Source organism: Cydia splendana, chromosome 3 (genome assembly GCF_910591565.1).
Source record: "Cydia splendana chromosome 3, ilCydSple1.2, whole genome shotgun sequence".
NCBI lineage: Eukaryota > Metazoa > Arthropoda > Insecta > Lepidoptera > Tortricidae > Cydia > Cydia splendana.
Genome location: NC_085962.1, coordinates 16,716,812 through 16,735,694, shown reverse-complemented (window position 1 = coordinate 16,735,694; position 18,883 = coordinate 16,716,812). Strand labels below are relative to the sequence as shown.

Here is an 18,883-nt window from a genome sequence, read left to right as displayed (position 1 = left end):
CGGACGGACGGACGGACGGACGGACGGACGGACGGACGGACGGACGGACGGACGGACGGACGGACGGACGGACGGACGGACGGACGGACGGACAGACAGACAGACAGACAGACAGACAGACAGACAGACAGACAGACAGACAGACAGACAGACGGACGGACGGACGGACGGACGGACGGACGGACGGACGGACGGACGGACGGACGGACAGACGGACGGACGGACGGACGGACGGACGGACGGACGGACGGACGGACGGACGGACGGACGGACGGACGGACGGACGGACGGACGGACGGACGGACGGACGGACGGACGGACGGACGGACGGACGGACGTACGGACGGACGGACGGACGGACGGACGGACGGACGGACGGACAGACAGACAGACAGACAGACAGACAGACAGACAGACAGACAGACAGACAGACAGACAGACAGACGCATGAGCCTATAAGGGTTCCGTTTTTTCCTTTTGAGGTACGGAACCCTAATAAATAAATAATGTATTTTTCACTTCTCATGCTCAAAAAGTGCACCTTTATGTCGTGCGTAGACGACATAAAATCGCATTTTATGCTCTAGAGCATAAAGTAAAATCATCTATTACGACCCTTATTGACTTAGCAATAAAGTCCAAATTCTGCCATACAAACTGCCAGCCCTGCCGGCGCGCCCCCGACCGGCGCTCTCCCGATCGGCGTGCCCCGCCGTGCACTATTTTGGCTAAAAAATTGCCTCGGGTAAAAGTGGGTCACTTTATGCCCTTGTTGTACAATCTACTATTTGGGGCATCCCGTTAACAGGGGCCGCCTGTGCTACCCCTATAGTACTCACCCCCCGCCCCAGCGCGGCGCCGTACAGCTGTAGCACGGCGTCCACGTGCAGCGCCAGCAGCGGCCTCCGAGCGGCCAGCTCCTTCACCGCCAACGCCACGTTAGCCGCGCGCGAAGCGGACGGCGCAAATGCGCGGCTAGCGACCTGGAAAAAAGATAATTTTGTAAATTTCCTTAACTAACAAGTACTAGTACATTTGGAAGCTACTCCTGATATATGAAGAAGGCTGCCTCGTCACCTTGAGCGCCTCGTTTAGGGTTGAGCTTTGTCGAGGAAAGACTAGAAGATGGCATAGCACTATGCTACGTCGATGACTGGAAAATAATTTAGAAGGGTTCTCCTAGTATTGGAATTAAGGTCTTGTTGAATTATATCGTCGATGATCTCAAGGACAGATCATTTAGAACATTTTCCTGATATAGGTATGAACACGGTATCAAGGTCTCCCACATGGGTTTCTTCCTCGATGGCGCGAGCTGCCTCGAGCGCCTCGGCGATGGTGGCGCTGGTAGCGCGAGTTTTGTTGAGCGAAGCGAGCAGGTTAGCGTCGTGAAGGATGTCGCCATTTGCTGATAAATCCTTCAAAAGGTTCTCCTGAAATTCCAAAAAGGCACTGAACATGTTGTAATACGATTAAGTTAAGTTAAAATATAAGTACTAAGTAGAGAACAATAACACAAGTAGAGGTTAATAACAGGAGGTCGTATCGCTAAAAAGCGAAGTTGATTGGTAGTAAGAGAGGCCTCCATCTATCGATGAGTTAAATAAAAAAACCGGGCAAGTGCGAGTCGGACTCGCGCACGAAGGGTTCCGTACCATAATGCAAAAAAAAAACGAAAAAAAAAAAGCAAAAAAAAAAACGGTCACCCATCCAAGTACTGACCACTCCCGACGTTGCTTAACTTTGGTCAAAAATCACGTTTGTTGTATGGGAGCCCCATTTAAATCTTTATTTTATTCTGTTTTTAGTATTTGTTGTTATAGCGGCAACAGAAATACATCATCTGTGAAAATTTCAACTGTCTAGCTATCACGGTTCGTGAGATACAGCCTGGTGACAGACGGACGGACGGACGGACGGACGGACAGCGAAGTCTTAGTAATAGGGTCCCGTTTTACCCTTTGGGTACGGAACCCTAAAAACTGACCGTTTTACCACAGCACAAGTACAGTCGTGTAAACTATATGCGAACTCATTCCCTATTAATATAAATGAAGATTAATTAATCTATACATAAATTTACTCTGGTATAAATGCTAATAGAGTTTTTTATGTTGATTGTTCATTACCTGCAGTTCATGTTGTTGTTTTTGCATGATAGCTTTCTTTAACTTTATTTCCTTAATTTTTTCATTGATCTCAGGGTTTTGCTGTTGTAGTGCGTAATTAACGAGTTGATCTGAAATGAAACGTTTATGATAACCAATTTATAAGTAGGTATTGATATATTATTTTAGCAAGTCAATCTGGTGTACCGGTAATTTTCCAAGTTCCATCCATTTTGTTCGGCGCCTCAGGTTAAAATTATTCAACTTCCATTCTATGAATGGCGCTAAATGTTTGTCGCGAACATGCGAACCGGCTAATAGTTGCCAGCGTCATGGAGTAGATGGCGCTCGCAGTCATGTTTAAGTTAAATAACCGCTTCTAGGTTATTGTGATTTTTTAGGACAAGACAAGAGGGTAGACGCCGAACGATAGTAAGAGAGGGAGGTTATGTGCGAACAGATACGGAGGGAGAATTTTGCTTTGGGGATCAATTCAACGGCTTTCTTATGGTGTTATTAGATTAATGATGTGCCTCATGTAAATTGTGACTAACGTATATCAGTATTCAGAGTGAACAGTGATCCGAGGGAATTGTTGATGGCTAATATGAACTTATGGTAAACTTAGTGTGAGGAATGGGGTCGCTATAAGGGGAGGTTTGGAGGCGACTATGAGGTTCAAGAAACCAGGTGGATAATCAGGTGAAACTTATTTTATATGCAGGTAATAAAGTAGGACACCAGCAATGAGTGAATCGTCATCTCACTAACATCCAGGCCTCATATAGGTATGTAGTATGATTACATATCGCTAACCAGTATCAGTAAAGGCATCATCTCATTCGATAGGTTAACAAGTATGGTGAGCTTGACGACATGGTGGAGATGCTGGGATTTTATGCACATGCACTGTAATCATCATCAAAAGTAACATATGAAAAGTCAATTTATATATGCACGTACAACTAAAGAGTTACATTTTTTGGTTTGTTCAGTTCAATTTAATGTTTTATTTCAGGCATGAAATGAAGCCCACATTTATGTAATCCTATTCTTGCAAAAAGGCGTTAAGCAGGCGAATATGTTAGTGGTTCACCGGAGCACATATGCAATTAAGTGCCTACATTTTATTGAACATTCTTGCTCTTTGATATACAAGAGATTGCAAATGTCAGTATATATATATATATAGTTTATAAAAAATAGGTACCTATCTAAATACAAAAATTTCCTTGGTAAATTATATAAATACAAATTAATTGTTTCAAAAAATTCTACTTGGAATACAAAATACTAAAAAGCTCGCTTTAATCTTTGAAAGCAGTGTGTTAATCAATCAGTCCTATAGAGTGCAAATTTGGAGTTGATTCCTCATGTTAAGCAGTAGAATGGAATTTCAAGTGATGGTTTTGAATGATAAAAATATTTGAAAGCATATGTTATATATTTAACGTTTTACAGCCAGTATTTGTCACTGGTTGATGTGATACAAATGTTTGTGTCACCAGGGCAGCAAAGTTTGTTTTTAACCCACGTGCCTTGAAACCCTCGCAACGCTCAGGATTCCAACATTTCTATGTTATAAGAATGAGAGAGTGGCTAAGATTGTCACATCAGAAAAGATAGCACAATATGGGTATGTTTACTATAAATTCTATCAGAGAGGTGTTTATAATCAGTTTTTAAACACTAACTTGGTAAGACTACCTTCAACAAGAGCCATGGAACTGCTCAAGTCTCAGATTTCATTACGTTGAAACCAATCATTACGTACATTTTTCATTAAACATGTCTAAAAACGTGGGTGACGAAACGGACATTCAACTCAAGTTTTAACGCCCTAAGCAGTAGAAATTTACACTTATCAGCAATAATCCTGAACTGAAATATATATATGTCATGTATCAAAGAAAAGGTGAAGAAGCTCCAATGGCAATATTTGATAAAAGTAACTAGATTTTTTCTCAAAGTTGTGAATAATCTTATTGTTCTCTTAAATATCATATGATTGGTACCGTTACCATACCTGCTCATGCCTAACAAGTTTAAGTTGAACAGGAGGTTTATATATAATCTATATTTGGGTGTATGTTATGATTATGTTCACAAGAACATGGTTTCATTTTGATATTTATTATGTTTGATGATGTAGTTGACAAGTTGCTTTACTTGTTTAGTTTTAGTTACCTGACCAATCTTTGATAAAATCATGCACTAATAAAAATTTACGACATTTTGAAAAATAACAGTCTTGAACGATTCACGGTTAAGGGAAAGGTAATCACGGTCTATATAAATATATTTTGAATTAAAATTTGCTGGTCGATTTGTGAACCAGAATGGATCCTTTCAAACAGCGACTTTATCACCTGAGCTAGAAGATTCAAATTATGCAGTTGATCAACAATTTAACATTACTAATTATATTTGTTTTTAAATTGGGTTCTTAAGTGACGATTATGTCATTTTTCGTAATTTAATTAAATGTAAGACATAAATGAAATCGCATAAATGATTAGATCTGTTAAAATAATTATATGCGAATTTTTTGGCATCCATGCCTTTGCAATTTTGTTTGTAACGTTGCATGAGTTAAGATCTTAATATTAAAATAATAAGAATCATAATCTCACATTCATTGTTCTGTGTGGCCGAATAGTTTTAGTACCAAATTGAAAGTTTATTTTTAATGCGGGTAGTTGATATTACTTATGGCTTACCAACTGTTGTTGCTTACAAACCAGTTTAGGTCTGACCTCCGATTTTGTATATATTCTATTACATCGGTATTTCGTTAAATTGGTGGTAAACATTATTTTGTGATTATGAAGTTCCACGCCAAGTTAATTATTACTGGATTGCATGCTTTTCTAGAAGATGCATTGCTTGCAGAATACCCGCTTCATCACAAATTATCAGCTCAGCCATGATTACTAGTCGTGAGCGCAAGTGTGGTGAAATGACAACAATTTATACTGCGTATCTTTTCATGAAACGAATGTATCATGTTTAACGTATTAGCCTTATACTTATATGATCAATATTTTTACAACAACACAATATTCTTTATTGCTCACCAATATGTAAAGGAACTTAACACATATCACTTATACTATGGTGCACAACGGGCGGTCTTATCGCTAAAAGATTGATATCTTCCAGACAAACAAACCAGGCTATTATAATGGTATGTTTTGCGGATCCATATTTTCACTGGGCTTTAATCAGAACCATTGAGTTTAATTAAAAACTCGAATTTAACACTCACCACGTTTGAAGGACTAGAACCACTCATATCATAAGAGATGTTAATATGGAATTTCTTGCCTCATCGTTGTTTGTTGTTACAATCGTAAGGAATTGTAACGGATTGGTTTCTTGGAAGTCGGTACAATTTAGTTGTAATGTGCCTGAATGAAAATGCAGGAGGCACTTGAAATCAGATTACAACTTGACGTCATATGTACAATGTAGGTACATACTACTCAAACTCAAAGGACCAGGAACATCATTGGAACTCAATCAGAATCACTCAGCCATTCTAATGGTACCAGCAAACGGCCAAAAATGGGGCTCGCTAGATTTAACAATAGTAACATACTCAATTGGCATGCATGATATTTCTGTTCTGAAAGAATAAACGGGTAAAATGTTTGTAAACGAATAAAAAACTACCGAATTAATTTAAACAATATTCACTTACTTTATGGATTGCGTTTAATCAGCGTTACATTAAGGTTCCAAAGACTTGTCTGTTGATGTAATAAAGCATAGTATCTTAATTTATTCCCAATTAACATTTCAATATAGATTGTTATCAGAGAATCAGTAAATATCAACTTGGATATGTAAAGGACAAAGGCAAAACTGTTTAGTATAAGCCACCACTAATATGTTTGCACTTAAGCAATACCCTAAGGTATAATGACTTCCTATTATTACTGAACCATTGATTCTTAGTGTGGAAAGTCCATAGATTAGTGATTAGATAAAGATTAACTAAACTTCTGAATTGTGTATGTATGTACATACGATGACCCAAACCTAAAGTGTTAAAAATGCTAAAATAAGTTATTATTGAAAAGACTCCCAGTGAAAGTCATACTGATTGAATGGGCTAGTGGTTTCTATTATCTGCTAACTGATTTAGATACTTCTAAGTACATAGTACATACTTTACTTTTACTCGAACAGAAATGGATAAGGGAGTGGTAGATAATTTAAAGAATAGCCATTAGCCATGCATAACTAATTTGATTTTGTTAAATGAATTGGAATCAAGCAACACATATTAATTGATATCGCCTACCCAATCGAGATACTAAATACTAAAGAATACGAACCTACATATTCATAATAATTATAGAGACGGTAGTAAGACCATGGTGGATAGGTTTCTGAATAAGAGAAATTCTCAAGTATTCGGTTATTTAAATAAATGTGATAACGTATTTTTAACTATGATAGTAGTCATTATACCACTCTGTGCAAGTAGTTCTGAAATTAAATAATGGCATAATGACAAAGACACATGAGCATTTGTTACAGAGTATATTACCTATGTCTAGGTAACGAAAAGGAATAGTAGGTATTCGCTGCGTGCAAGGCAAGTGGTGGGGGGAGCCGAAACAAACTCAGCGCTTGATGTGGCTAAATGACAATATGACAAGTTAGCAAGCAGTGTTTCTGTCAATTCACATACTTTTCAGTTATTTTGTTCACGTTTCTTTTTGCCTTAAAAATCATATTTACAATAAAAATGGGCCACGATAGATGTTGTGTGGTAAACTGTAATAATACTAGATGGTCTAGACGAAACATTAATAATAATTAATATTTTTTTATTTTTAACACTAGGCTAGAAATTAGTCTTTTATATCATATAGTATTTATTCCAGGCTCAACAGCGTATCGGCTAATTATTTTATCTCGTCTGTCAACACAGATTTTGCTCAGATGTTAATAAAATAGTATGGATAATACAGTGTGTACCAACATTAGGTGTTTGTAATATTATGTAGTTATAATGCCTGTTATTGAAAACTCGGTAAAAGCATACCTTTGGCACGTAGAGTTGTCTGTCGTCTATCACAACAGACATTGTGATGCGAGTGAACATTATTTCTAACATAAAATGTGTTGATTTAAACCTGTGAAGAAGGAAGGAAAGGGTGATAGGTAACTTCAATTAAGTATTAAACTTTTTATGTTATAGTAAAAGGAAGAGATCAATCATGAGCCAAATAATTATTGGTATATGATCGTGGCCTCAACTGTTAACTTGATTATCAGATTTAATCAGAATATTGAGATATAAAATGCAGGCTGGAGGCTGGAGCTACACAAGAATCAGAATCACAATTAGAATCAGATGTCATATAATGAAGTTCTATATGTATCTTTCTTCATTAATTTTAATATTGCTGTGAAATATCGTAGTGTTAAGGACATGGTATTTGTTTTATGTACGACTAAGTACTACAGGAGCAATAGTCACAAGACAGAGTTATCAGTTTTATTCGTGTCCCTATCGTGTCTCTTGGGTCACAGTGGACAGTTAGACACCTGTCCTGTGTGGTTCTTCACCAGTGTTCACCATCTGCAGTACCTAGATATGCTAGCCTGTAATGTGGCTTTGTCTTTAATATTTTTTCTGTTCGCCCACCGTGTGGCCATACGTCCATGCCTATCCCTACGCTTCCTTGCCATGTGGCCAGTGATTATGAGCTTCTCCAGACTATAGGATCCTCTTCTGCCTCGATAGCAGAAGAAAGTACGTGCGCGGTGAGTACAAATAGTGGATAACCTCGGTTTGATGTTGAGTTCGTCGAGACTTGATGCAATTTCACCTACTGCGTTCAAGCATTCTTCGCCAGCACCACCTCTCAAATGCATCTGTCCTATGATGGGTTTCAGTTTTAATGGTCTAGGTTTGGACATGTACAGAAAGATCGAGAAAACAAGGCGTCCGCATTAGTGTGATACTGGTTGTATGTTCTCCCATATGCATACCCTGGAAAGTCGTTTCACCGCAGCTTTGGCTATCTGATCTCTTCTGACCACCCTTTGGTCGAAAACGCCATCGTCGCTTATTTAAGATCCCAAGTAAACCAACAACTTGCCTCTAGATCGTGCAATGTATTGGTACTCTTCATTTTACCAGGTAGATCGACATGCATCAACTTCGTCTTATTTCTTTTAATCCTGGGGTATGAATCTGGTCTGAATCCTGAGTATGGAGTTATGGACTCATATCTGACATGCTCAATTTTAGAAACAGAACCGCAAGTTATTTTCCACAGACACTTAATCTAATTATAGTCATGTCATTTGCAAAACTGAGGTTATTGATAAGTTGGCTATCAACCAGTGGCGGCGCGTCAAACATATCCATAGGCAAGCCGGGGCTAATTGGCTTACATATTTCCTTTACAACTCTGCTCAAACGTCCAAAAACAGGCAAGCCGGTGGGAATCGGCTTTTATGGACGCAGTCTCATACCAACTCAGACACCACCCTAACAGCCTTCCAATACTCATTATGTATTCACCGATGTTAGTAAACAGTTGCACTCCTTGGTCAACTTTAAAAAGATAACTCGGCGTGTTATCCCCATTTCGCTCATAACCCTGACATTTTACTCCAGTTAAGGAAATCAAAAGTCTTTGCGAAAGCCTTTAAAGAGTATACAGACGCCGTGCCCACTGTATTCTCTATTAATTGCCACACATTGAGTATTTGCTACTGAGAGTACTGAGTGAGTACCCTTCAATGTCTCTCATGGTTATCAAAGCTGTGAAGTGAAAATTCGTGAATAAAGGAAACTTAGTGGGTCAATTTGATAGACACAGCAGTGAAAATACCGTAGTACGGGAAGCGGGCGATTATTACACTTGAAGATCTGATCGGTTACATTAATTAAAGAATAGTCATGTAAAGTCGTAATGAATCGGTACCTCGGTAGGTACAGTTTGCTATGATGTTTCTACGATCCTTAGCATGATATATATATATATAGGTTAGGTTAGGTATATTTAGGTCCACGGTAACGTAAATGTAACGCAGTAAAAAATAGTTGTTGACAGGTTTTGTAACTAACCAAGATGAAAATAAAGTGCTCAGTTTATATTATTTGAGTGTAGCTCAGGTTAAATGCATTGATGGCTTTCATACCTAATAGAGAGGCTGACACGACTGTCCCAACCTTTTTAAACTAGATTATTTCACACCAGCATCAGAAAATGATTAGAAAAATAAAAACTGCAGTAATTTTTGGCACAATATCTATTTAATAAATCAGAATGAACTACAAGAAAAGGCGACTTGACTCGAAATAAGTGCCTGATTTGACAAGTCTGTTAAATATCCTTAGCTTAGCTTAAGAAAATAAAAAATAATGTGGTTCTCTTGAGTTGTAGATACGTTCTTTCTTTTACATGTTGATTTGTGATTAAATGAGAATAGCGTAATTCTTCCTTGGCTGGGGAGGGCTGCCGGACATGAAGTAGATACACGAAGAGATGGATATGTCAGCAGTAGGTTTAATGAATAAGCAAGTAGATTAAAATACTTCACATAGTAGCTTACTGCCAGTAGTAATAAGTAAAGAGAAGTGGGAACTTAGGTTACATATACACGTCACGTTTGGATAAGACGGTCGCTTTTGTCTGTGTAATAACTATGGTTCGATCGCGCGGTCGCCGCGGTGTTTAATAAAGTTACAGTTGTTTAATTACGCAAATTATGCTGGTCATCATGTATACGTCTGCTGTAGTAGAAGTTCTGACCCTTGAAGTAGTGAAACAAGTTATTAACGATATCATAAGAGCAAAGCAGCATATAACATCAGAACATCACAGATGGTAGTCATAGATAAAATATAGCGCGAATTGAGTTCTCACTGTCTAACAACACCGATGTTTGATATCAAATCGGTGCTGCCACGTTGTAATTAAGGACTGCTCGGAGCAATTTGGGACCGAACGCGCGAGATTGTGGGAAATACCACACATAGACATAGATATAGGTAGACAGAGAGATAAGTAACGGACCAGAGATGACAAATCGCAGCCGTGATCCTACTCAGCTCAGCTCAGCTCAGACACCGATAAACGCTCAGTCGCTCGCACCAATCTCAGGATACTGCTTTCATTCTCAAATCAGAGATCAGTTAGTTTAGCACAGATATCAATGAATGCTCAGATCAGTCCCAAGATCATATTATTAATCAGCTCAGCACAAACATTGATGAATGCTCAGACCAGTCTCAGGATCCTGTTCTTTATCAGCTCAGCACAAATACAGATGAACAATCAGATCAGTCTCAGAAACGGTGTGCCACAGCACATTTCTACGACATCATCAGAAATGGTACGAAATCTCAGGTCATGCCGATTCACAGCGCCAAAGCCGAGAGAGGCATTCAGAGGATGAACAGCTCAAATACATTATTATTCACATTAGTGTTCTTATCATCTAATTGTTAATTTATTTACATGTTTGCCTATGGACATCTAATTTCAATTAAAAGATTAGCATTTTCCTGCGGGGCGGGAGTGTCGCGAACATGCGAACCGGCTAATAGTTGCCAGCGTCATGGAGTAGATGGCGCTCGCAGTCATGTTTAAGTTAAATAACCGCTTCTAGGTTATTGTGATTTTTTAGGACAAGACAAGAGGGTAGACGCCGAACGATAGTAAGAGAGGGAGGTTATGTGCGAACAGATACGGAGGGAGAATTTTGCTTTGGGGATCAATTCAACGGCTTTCTTATGGTGTTATTAGATTAATGATGTGCCTCATGTAAATTGTGACTAACGTATATCAGTATTCAGAGTGAACAGTGATCCGAGGGAATTGTTGATGGCTAATATGAACTTATGGTAAACTTAGTGTGAGGAATGGGGTCGCTATAAGGGGAGGTTTGGAGGCGACTATGAGGTTCAAGAAACCAGGTGGATAATCAGGTGAAACTTATTTTATATGCAGGTAATAAAGTAGGACACCAGCAATGAGTGAATCGTCATCTCACTAACATCCAGGCCTCATATAGGTATGTAGTATGATTACATATCGCTAACCAGTATCAGTAAAGGCATCATCTCATTCGATAGGTTAACAAGTATGGTGAGCTTGACGACAATGTTGGAGAAACGTGACTCTGTATTGCCTCCTGCCGTCCACCATAGCTACTTACAAAATGATATGTAACGAAATTTGGACGAAAAAGTAAGAAAATGTTGCCACTTTTTACTAGCGCGTCTTGTATTTATGTAAAAATAAGTAAATAAAAAGTACTTTTTTAAATCGTAGGAGTAAAATTACTAATGAATAAATTATCTTAGCGTGATTATTTATCAAAAGGAATTAATTATTTTACAAACAAATGATTGCAGTGGCAACATTGTCTTACTTTTTTTGGTCTTGAATTACGTTTTGCAGTATAGTTGTAAGTACATGTTTCTAAATGGACTTGGTAATCAAGGTAGTAAACGATTAGTCGCGATTATGAAGCCTACGTGATTTGTAAAGCACGCTCGATTGACTGCGAAGCGCTACAGGGACCCTCCGCACTGGCAAGTCCGTCGCCGGAATGTTGGCGTCTAATCAACGCTTCGGTCGCTGGCGTCGCGGCGCCGTTACCCGTTGCCCGCCTAGCGTCTCGCTCCGCTATTAGGGCTCATTTAGACGATGCGAGTTTCATTACATTGTGGTTTTTGATCGGTCGGTTGAATTGGACTTAACCAACAGTCCGCAATGTAAGTAAAATCGCATGCGAGTTCGCGCACCGTCTTAAACAGCCGTTAGTGTGGGTGGGACAAGACACACGGTGAGCAGTACCGGTGAGGGCGGCGCGGCGCGCGGTGAACAGCAGGCAGGCCTGGCGCGCGCGCACGTGCGGCGGCCGGCGCGGCGCCAGCGCGGCGTCGCGGCCCAGCAGCAGCACGCGAGCGCCGCCCGCCAGCCACATAGGACGCACCGAGGTCACCTCCGTTATTACCAGCGTGCGGCCCAGCCTGTGTGCCGAATTGTTAAGGATAAACGATGACAAAATACATGCGAAATCTTAAAACGGCAAATGGGTAGTATCCCGTAAGTAAAAATCGAGATACGATTTGCTACAATGAAGTTTAAAGTAAGAACGTTGTTACGATTGAATGAAATTGTGAAAACTGATACCTAAAAGAAATAAATTGTTAAAATGCCGCACCCACGTACCTCGAAATTAAACCTCTATCAGAAATACCTACATATGCCTACTTGTGTCCCAAAACTTGTCGACGTAGGAATTGTTAATTATTGTGGAGACTGGTCTGTTTAAGCTAATACGAGCTATTATACTTAGTAATTTTATTTTTATTAATTCATTACAGTGAGACGCCTCATTCTGATCTCGTATGTTTCTTTTCTTTCAATGAATGTGTTATAATTATACAGGATTTTGACTCTTGGAGACCCTATACATCTCTAAGGATAATTTGATAAACTATATTATCTTATAGTTCTGACACCTAGAGACATTTACTTACACCTCTAAATGTTATAGATTTTTTTTGTGTTTTTGTCTGTATTTTTTTTATATTAATATTATAGGTTTTTTATGTAATTCGACATTAAGAGACCATATACATCTCTAAGTAATTGTAATACATTAGTTTAAATTGTTAGTTTTATTTTATAAAAATGTGGATGTATTGTTATTTTATTATTTTTGCTTGTATGTTAATTCAATGATGACGTGTAAAAGTGCCCTTGTGGCCTATTTGCTGAATAAATGTTGATGTTTGATCACTCCCTATTTTTACCCCTCGCTCTGACGTCACAATGGTAATAAGACTTCGACCTTGTGTTTCCATGTATGTCATAACCGAAGGACCCGATGAAGAAAAACACTGCGGGGAAAGCCTAGTTAGCCCTGTAAGTATTATTTATACTGTTTGATTACAGCCAAAGAAAGCGAACTACACTTTAACAGCCGTATTCATAAAAAATCCTTAAATGAGGAATGATCAGCTAATCCGCTGTTTAGGCTTAATAAGCCGTTGCCGTTAACGTTAGACTATAATATTTAAGAAAGAATATGAACGATTTAAAAATGTTGTGAGACATACTAACATGGAATAATTTTACGGTTTAGACTCACTTGATTTTAGTCACTCGCGCGCCAAGGATACCTAGGCTCGCCGAAACATGTCGCGCGAGTGACTAAAACAAGTGAGTCTAAACCGTAAAATTATTCAAAAAATTATTATGAAGTTGAATCACCTCGCGGCATACTGCAGAGCTGTTTGTAATTTTTCGCTATCTTGCGCTACGAAGTCACAGGCGGCGTCTGCAAGGGTGCTCTTGAGCCATGAAATGGCTTCTCCGTCGGGGTCTATGATCAGTGGCATAAAGCCGCACTTATTTGACTCCAGATACTAAAAATCAGAGATGATTGTTATATTTTCTACATAGTTTATGATGTCAAACATAGCTATCGGCGGGTTCATAGCATACATGTTATTTTTTTTAATTCATTTTGAAATATGATACCAATAACATTTTTATGTTATGCGGCAAAATGCCTTTAATCTGTGCACGTAACAAAACCTATCGCGGTCTATATATTTGACTTTATGGATCATACACACGCAAAAGAGCAAAAATTGTCTAAAGTTGCTAATTTCTGGTTGTGACTTATTTAACCCAATACTAGTCTCAAGTTTCACTAATGTTCGATTGTCCACACTGTAAACTAATAAAACGTACATACAACGTTATTGCAATAACGAGGTATTGCTATTAGTTCTTAATTTTTGGGCACAGAAAAGATAAATCAAAGCTATTTAAATAGTGAATAGAATCAGGCGTTACTTTGCGGAAATCCATACTAATTAAAACCAAAATATTATTTTGCTAATCCGCGAAAAGATAACGTGCTAGTCAAGCAGTGCTAACCCGTTATACTTACTTGCGTATTTTTACATGCAATTAATATTCCCACCCTCCCACCGCAAAAATAAATACGCAAATAAATATAACAAACCACCACCAAAAGAATAAACCTCGACACGTGTTTCGCCTCTCTACGAGGCATCCTCAGGAGTTGTTGACGGTCTGACACCCGGCAACGGAATGACCTGTCTAGAATGGTCGGCCATATTTATACCTTGACCACTCCCCCTACCGTGCAAGTGTGAGTGAGATGGAAAAATTCGTAATAACGGCGATGACGCAACATTCAATTGTTCGTTAAGAATCATGCCCCTATTGTTGTACCTAATTATTTCCAGTTGTTCCAGAACACCCAAACGCAATCCCTTTTCGCAAACATGTAAAATATCAAAAGAATGATTCTCAGATAAAGTGTGACCTGTATCTAATAAGTGCTTTGCAAAATTGGACTTCTCTGGATGGTTATCTCTATATGACGCAACATGCTCTTTATACCTAGTAGTGAAACTACGGCCCGTTTGCCCCACATACACTTTATTGCAATCGTCACAGGTAAGCTTATAAATTCCAGACTTTTTCCCATTCTCGATCTTATCTTTGCCATTGCAAAGCTTTGAGTGCAAAGTATTATTTGTCTTAAAGGCCACAGGAATGTCGTTAGACTTCAAAATTTTGTAAATTGCATCAGACAACTTGCCAACATAAGTTATGCTCGCTTTATATTTTTTAATCGGTTCAGAGGATCGTGCCGCATACAACATAGTGTTGACCATACTATTCCGCTTTTTCCTGATGATACCATCCACAACAGACTTATCGTAACCATTCGAAACTGCTAAGTGATAAATATTATTTAATTCAATCTGATAGTGTTCATCAGAAAGAGGCACAGTCAACATTCTATGCACATAACAATGAAAAGCAGCCAACTTATGCTGCCACGGATGCGTGGAAGAAGCCGGGATAACTGTATCAGTATGTGTAGGCTTACGGTAAATTTTGAACTGATGCCTGTTGTTTACTTTAGTGATTGTTAAATCTAGAAAATTCAATGAGTTGTCTTGCTCTAGTTCCTTTTTAAACAACAGGCATCAGTTCAAAATTGCATGTCTGATGCAATTTACAAAATTTTGAAGTCTAACGACATTCCTGTGGCCTTTAAGACAAATAATACTTTGCACTCAAAGCTTTGCAATGGCAAAGATAAGATCGAGAATGGGAAAAAGTCTGGAGTTTATAAGCTTACCTGTGACGATTGCAATAAAGTGTATGTGGGGCAAACGGGCCGTAGTTTCACTACTAGGTATAAAGAGCATGTTGCGTCATATAGACATAACCATCCAGAGAAGTCCAATTTTGCAAAGCACTTATTAGATACAGGTCACACTTTATCTGAGAATCATTCTTTTGATATTTTACATGTTTGCGAAAAGGGATTGCGTTTGGGTGTTCTGGAACAACTGGAAATAATTAGGTACAACAATAGGGGCATGATTCTTAACGAACAATTGAATGTTGCGTCATCGCCGTTATTACGAATTTTTCCATCTCACTCACACTTGCACGGTAGGGGGAGTGGTCAAGGTATAAATATGGCCGACCATTCTAGACAGGTCATTCCGTTGCCGGGTGTCAGACCGTCAACAACTCCTGAGGATGCCTCGTAGAGAGGCGAAACACGTGTCGAGGTTTATTCTTTTGGTGGTGGTTTGTTATATTTATTTGCGTATTTATTTTTGCGGTGGGAGGGTGGGAATATTAATTGCATGTAAAAATACGCAAGTAAGTATAACGGGTTAGCACTGCTTGACTAGCACGTTATCTTTTCGCGGATTAGCAAAATAATATTTTGGTTTTAAAGCTATTTAAGCTTTGCGTGTGACTAATATGACGTGCACACCAATGCTGAAGCTCGACAATGGGAAAATAACTTGTTAATTTCAATATTTTTCTTACTTGGTCAATGATAACGGCGTTCTTGACCGCGGACGTATCTGAGGGTAAGCCGTCTGCATCCCACTTCAGCTGCTTCTCTGTGCTTGCTAGGAAATTAATCGGCGAAAACGATTGGTCCTCGAAACCTAGCAGCAAACTCCAGTTGGAAATATATTCCCTGGAATTGATAATCCATCGTTTTAGAGGATAGATATAGAGGTTTAGTGCACAAATGAAACGTTATACATGCTACATACATAGCTTTAGGTTCGGTCACATCTGGCAGGTAGATGATATAGGCAGCGGCTAACAAAGATCTCAAATCTATTTCCGATATCTCCTTCGATATGTATTCAAGCTGAAATATTAATAGAACGAAATATTATTGAATACAAAACAATTACAAATGAGTGCATTGCAATAATATACAGGCATATTATAGGTCTATTAATCAAACGTAGGCGTCGTAGGACGTGAACTTTTGTTGTTATACAGTCACCTGCAATAATATGTTACACAATGAAGGCCGCAAAAATATCTGACACGATCTTATTTGTAGAGCTATAAGAGCGTGTCACCTATTTTTGCCTGCAAGATTAACATATTATTGCAGGCGACTCTACCAGCACATACATCTCGGTTTACGGTCGCTATCTCATTCTATGGGGCTGCCAAAGTCTGATGACCTAGTAATTCGTGTAGTCGTATTTTACGCGGTTATCACACTGATGCGGATTTTCATGCCGTTCCGGATCTACAGTCAATAAAAAGAGCCAGCCTCACATCGGTCTCCCAGGCGGCGTACTCGTGGCGCAGCTGGTCGAGCAGCGCGCGCGCGGCGTGGATGGTGGCCTGCGCGGAGCCCAGCCGCAGCTCCAGCGTCGCCGCGTCGCGCGTGTGCTGCCCCAGCTGCTCCTTCAGCGCCGACACGCGCTCGTCCACCGTGGCCAGCCCGCTCGACAGCGCCGCCAGTTGCCCTTCCGCTTCTTGGAGGTTTCTGTCAAATATATACAGGCACCCATCAGCTTGGCGCTTTATAGAAAAAACGTTATTTGTATATGTTAAAAAAGTTAAGATTTAAATACAAAGGCCTGCATTTTTAAACAATTGAGTCAGAAATGCATATTCAAATCCCTCCCTCACTTAATTTCTTAGTTAATGTGACAAGATCATATTCCTAACATCCTAACAGGCCCAAACGCTTTTCCGATTTCATATACGGCGGTGCACCGCGAGACTTTGATTTTAATATGAACTCGCACTTAGCTGTTGGCGGAGGTGAGGCCGCGGCCCCCTCACGGCGTGCGATTCCGGTTACGGCGTTCACACTTCATAGTGAAGCCTAATGGTGCGGCCGCGACCTAACTGGCAGTTTTCATTAGACGGCGACACGCAGCCATAGGCGGTTGGCAACTGCGAGTCGCGGCACGCCGCCGCTCAACCGTCACCAAAGCATCAAGAAGTGCATATAGACCCCGGAATTGAGTGTAGTAAACAATCATTATACAATAATATGAATATACAAACCGGTGTAGCTGAGCCTGCTGCAACTGCAGCGGCTGCACCTTGTCGAGCGCGGCAGCGTAGGCGAGGTTGGCGCGCACCCAGGCGGCGAGCGGCGCGGCGGCGGCGCTGGCGCGGCGCGCGGCCGCCGGCTCGAACGACGCGCCGCGCCGCTCCAGCAGCTTGGCCACGGACGCCGCCGCCGCGGGGCTGATCTGTCGGGCGTCCAGGCATCTGCGGGGAGGGAGAGCGTGAAGCGTCTAGGTATAGGCTACGGTCGGTAACAACTAAACAAGTTATTATGGTCAGCTACAAACCGGTCGAAGGTTTGGCCGAACGAAGCCTTTCCTTTGAAGATTCCACTTTTCGAACCACTCGCGCTAGTGGTTCAATTTTGGAATTGTTCCCTTAGCACGAGGGGTTAAACACCCACTTTGCGCTTGTAAAACAAATAACTATTGACATCTGAAGTAGTAACACTTCTATTGAATAATTTTACGGTTTAGACTCACTTGTTTTTAGTCACTCGCGCGACATGTTTCGGAGAGCCTAGGTCTCCTTTCTCAAGCACTAATTTCAATCGGGATAGCGGCTGGGCTGTGCCGCCAGCATGGAAGCCTGTGCTTCTTCAGCAGAAGACCAGTGAGTGTTGTGACAGTGTAGTGGACATAGTGAGTTCGTGCTGTGTATCGCTACAAGTGTTAGGTGACCCAAGCCCAAACACACCACTATGCCCGCCTACAATAACAGCAGAAGACCTCCCCTGTTCCTGTTTTCTCGGCGCGCGCGCAGCGTGCGACGCGGCGAGCCGCAGTGCGCGATACACGGCCGTCGTGAACGCTGCTCGCACTGTTAGTGCTTGAGAAAGGAGACCTAGGCTCTCCGAAACATGTCGCGCGAGTGACTAAAAACAAGTGAGTCTAAACCGTAAAATTATTCAATGTTAGTATGTCTCACAACAGTTTAAATTCGAACACTTTTATTCCACTTAAATACCTAATATCCTCTTTGACGCCCCGTTTTGACAGGAAATTCTTCATAGAATGCCAAGACGTGTCAGCGATGCCCATCAGCCGCAGCACCCCCTCCAGCACGTCGCGAACGACGTCCGGCGGAGCTCGTAGGGAACGGATCTGTAATGGTTTTCGTTTCAATGCCAAGGACGGCTACAATAATCAAATCGTACGCTGTAAAAGTCATCTTTATGATTTCAAGTTAATATAGGTTTCAGTTTATTCAATTCACGGTTAGTAATAGGATAAATAGGATACCTATTTTACATGACTTACTTCGCTTAGCGACTCCGGACGAATGTCTCCTACTGCCGCCCGGGCAGCTGCTATAACTGGCTCCACTGACGCCAATTCCTTTTCTATTTCTTGCTTTCTGTAATGAAAATGA

The 18,883-nt window shown here is 40.4% G+C and overlaps 1 protein-coding gene across 1 annotated transcript in view; it reads right to left on the bottom strand.

The window, feature by feature from the left end:
* The window catches only part of LOC134806906 (cytoplasmic dynein 2 heavy chain 1), a 113,419-nt gene that overhangs the window by 12,983 nt on the left and 81,553 nt on the right, over positions 1 to 18,883 (bottom strand). Inside the window, exons 53-63 of the mRNA XM_063780329.1 lie at positions 18,772 to 18,868; positions 18,479 to 18,615; positions 17,507 to 17,716; positions 16,763 to 16,976; positions 16,237 to 16,337; positions 16,001 to 16,157; positions 13,373 to 13,527; positions 11,948 to 12,123; positions 2,130 to 2,239; positions 1,290 to 1,433; positions 840 to 983 (exon numbers count right to left, since the gene is read on the bottom strand). Coding sequence (XP_063636399.1) covers positions 840 to 983; positions 1,290 to 1,433; positions 2,130 to 2,239; positions 11,948 to 12,123; positions 13,373 to 13,527; positions 16,001 to 16,157; positions 16,237 to 16,337; positions 16,763 to 16,976; positions 17,507 to 17,716; positions 18,479 to 18,615; positions 18,772 to 18,868 — 1,645 coding nt within the window. The remainder of the gene's footprint in view (positions 1 to 839; positions 984 to 1,289; positions 1,434 to 2,129; positions 2,240 to 11,947; positions 12,124 to 13,372; positions 13,528 to 16,000; positions 16,158 to 16,236; positions 16,338 to 16,762; positions 16,977 to 17,506; positions 17,717 to 18,478; positions 18,616 to 18,771; positions 18,869 to 18,883) is intronic.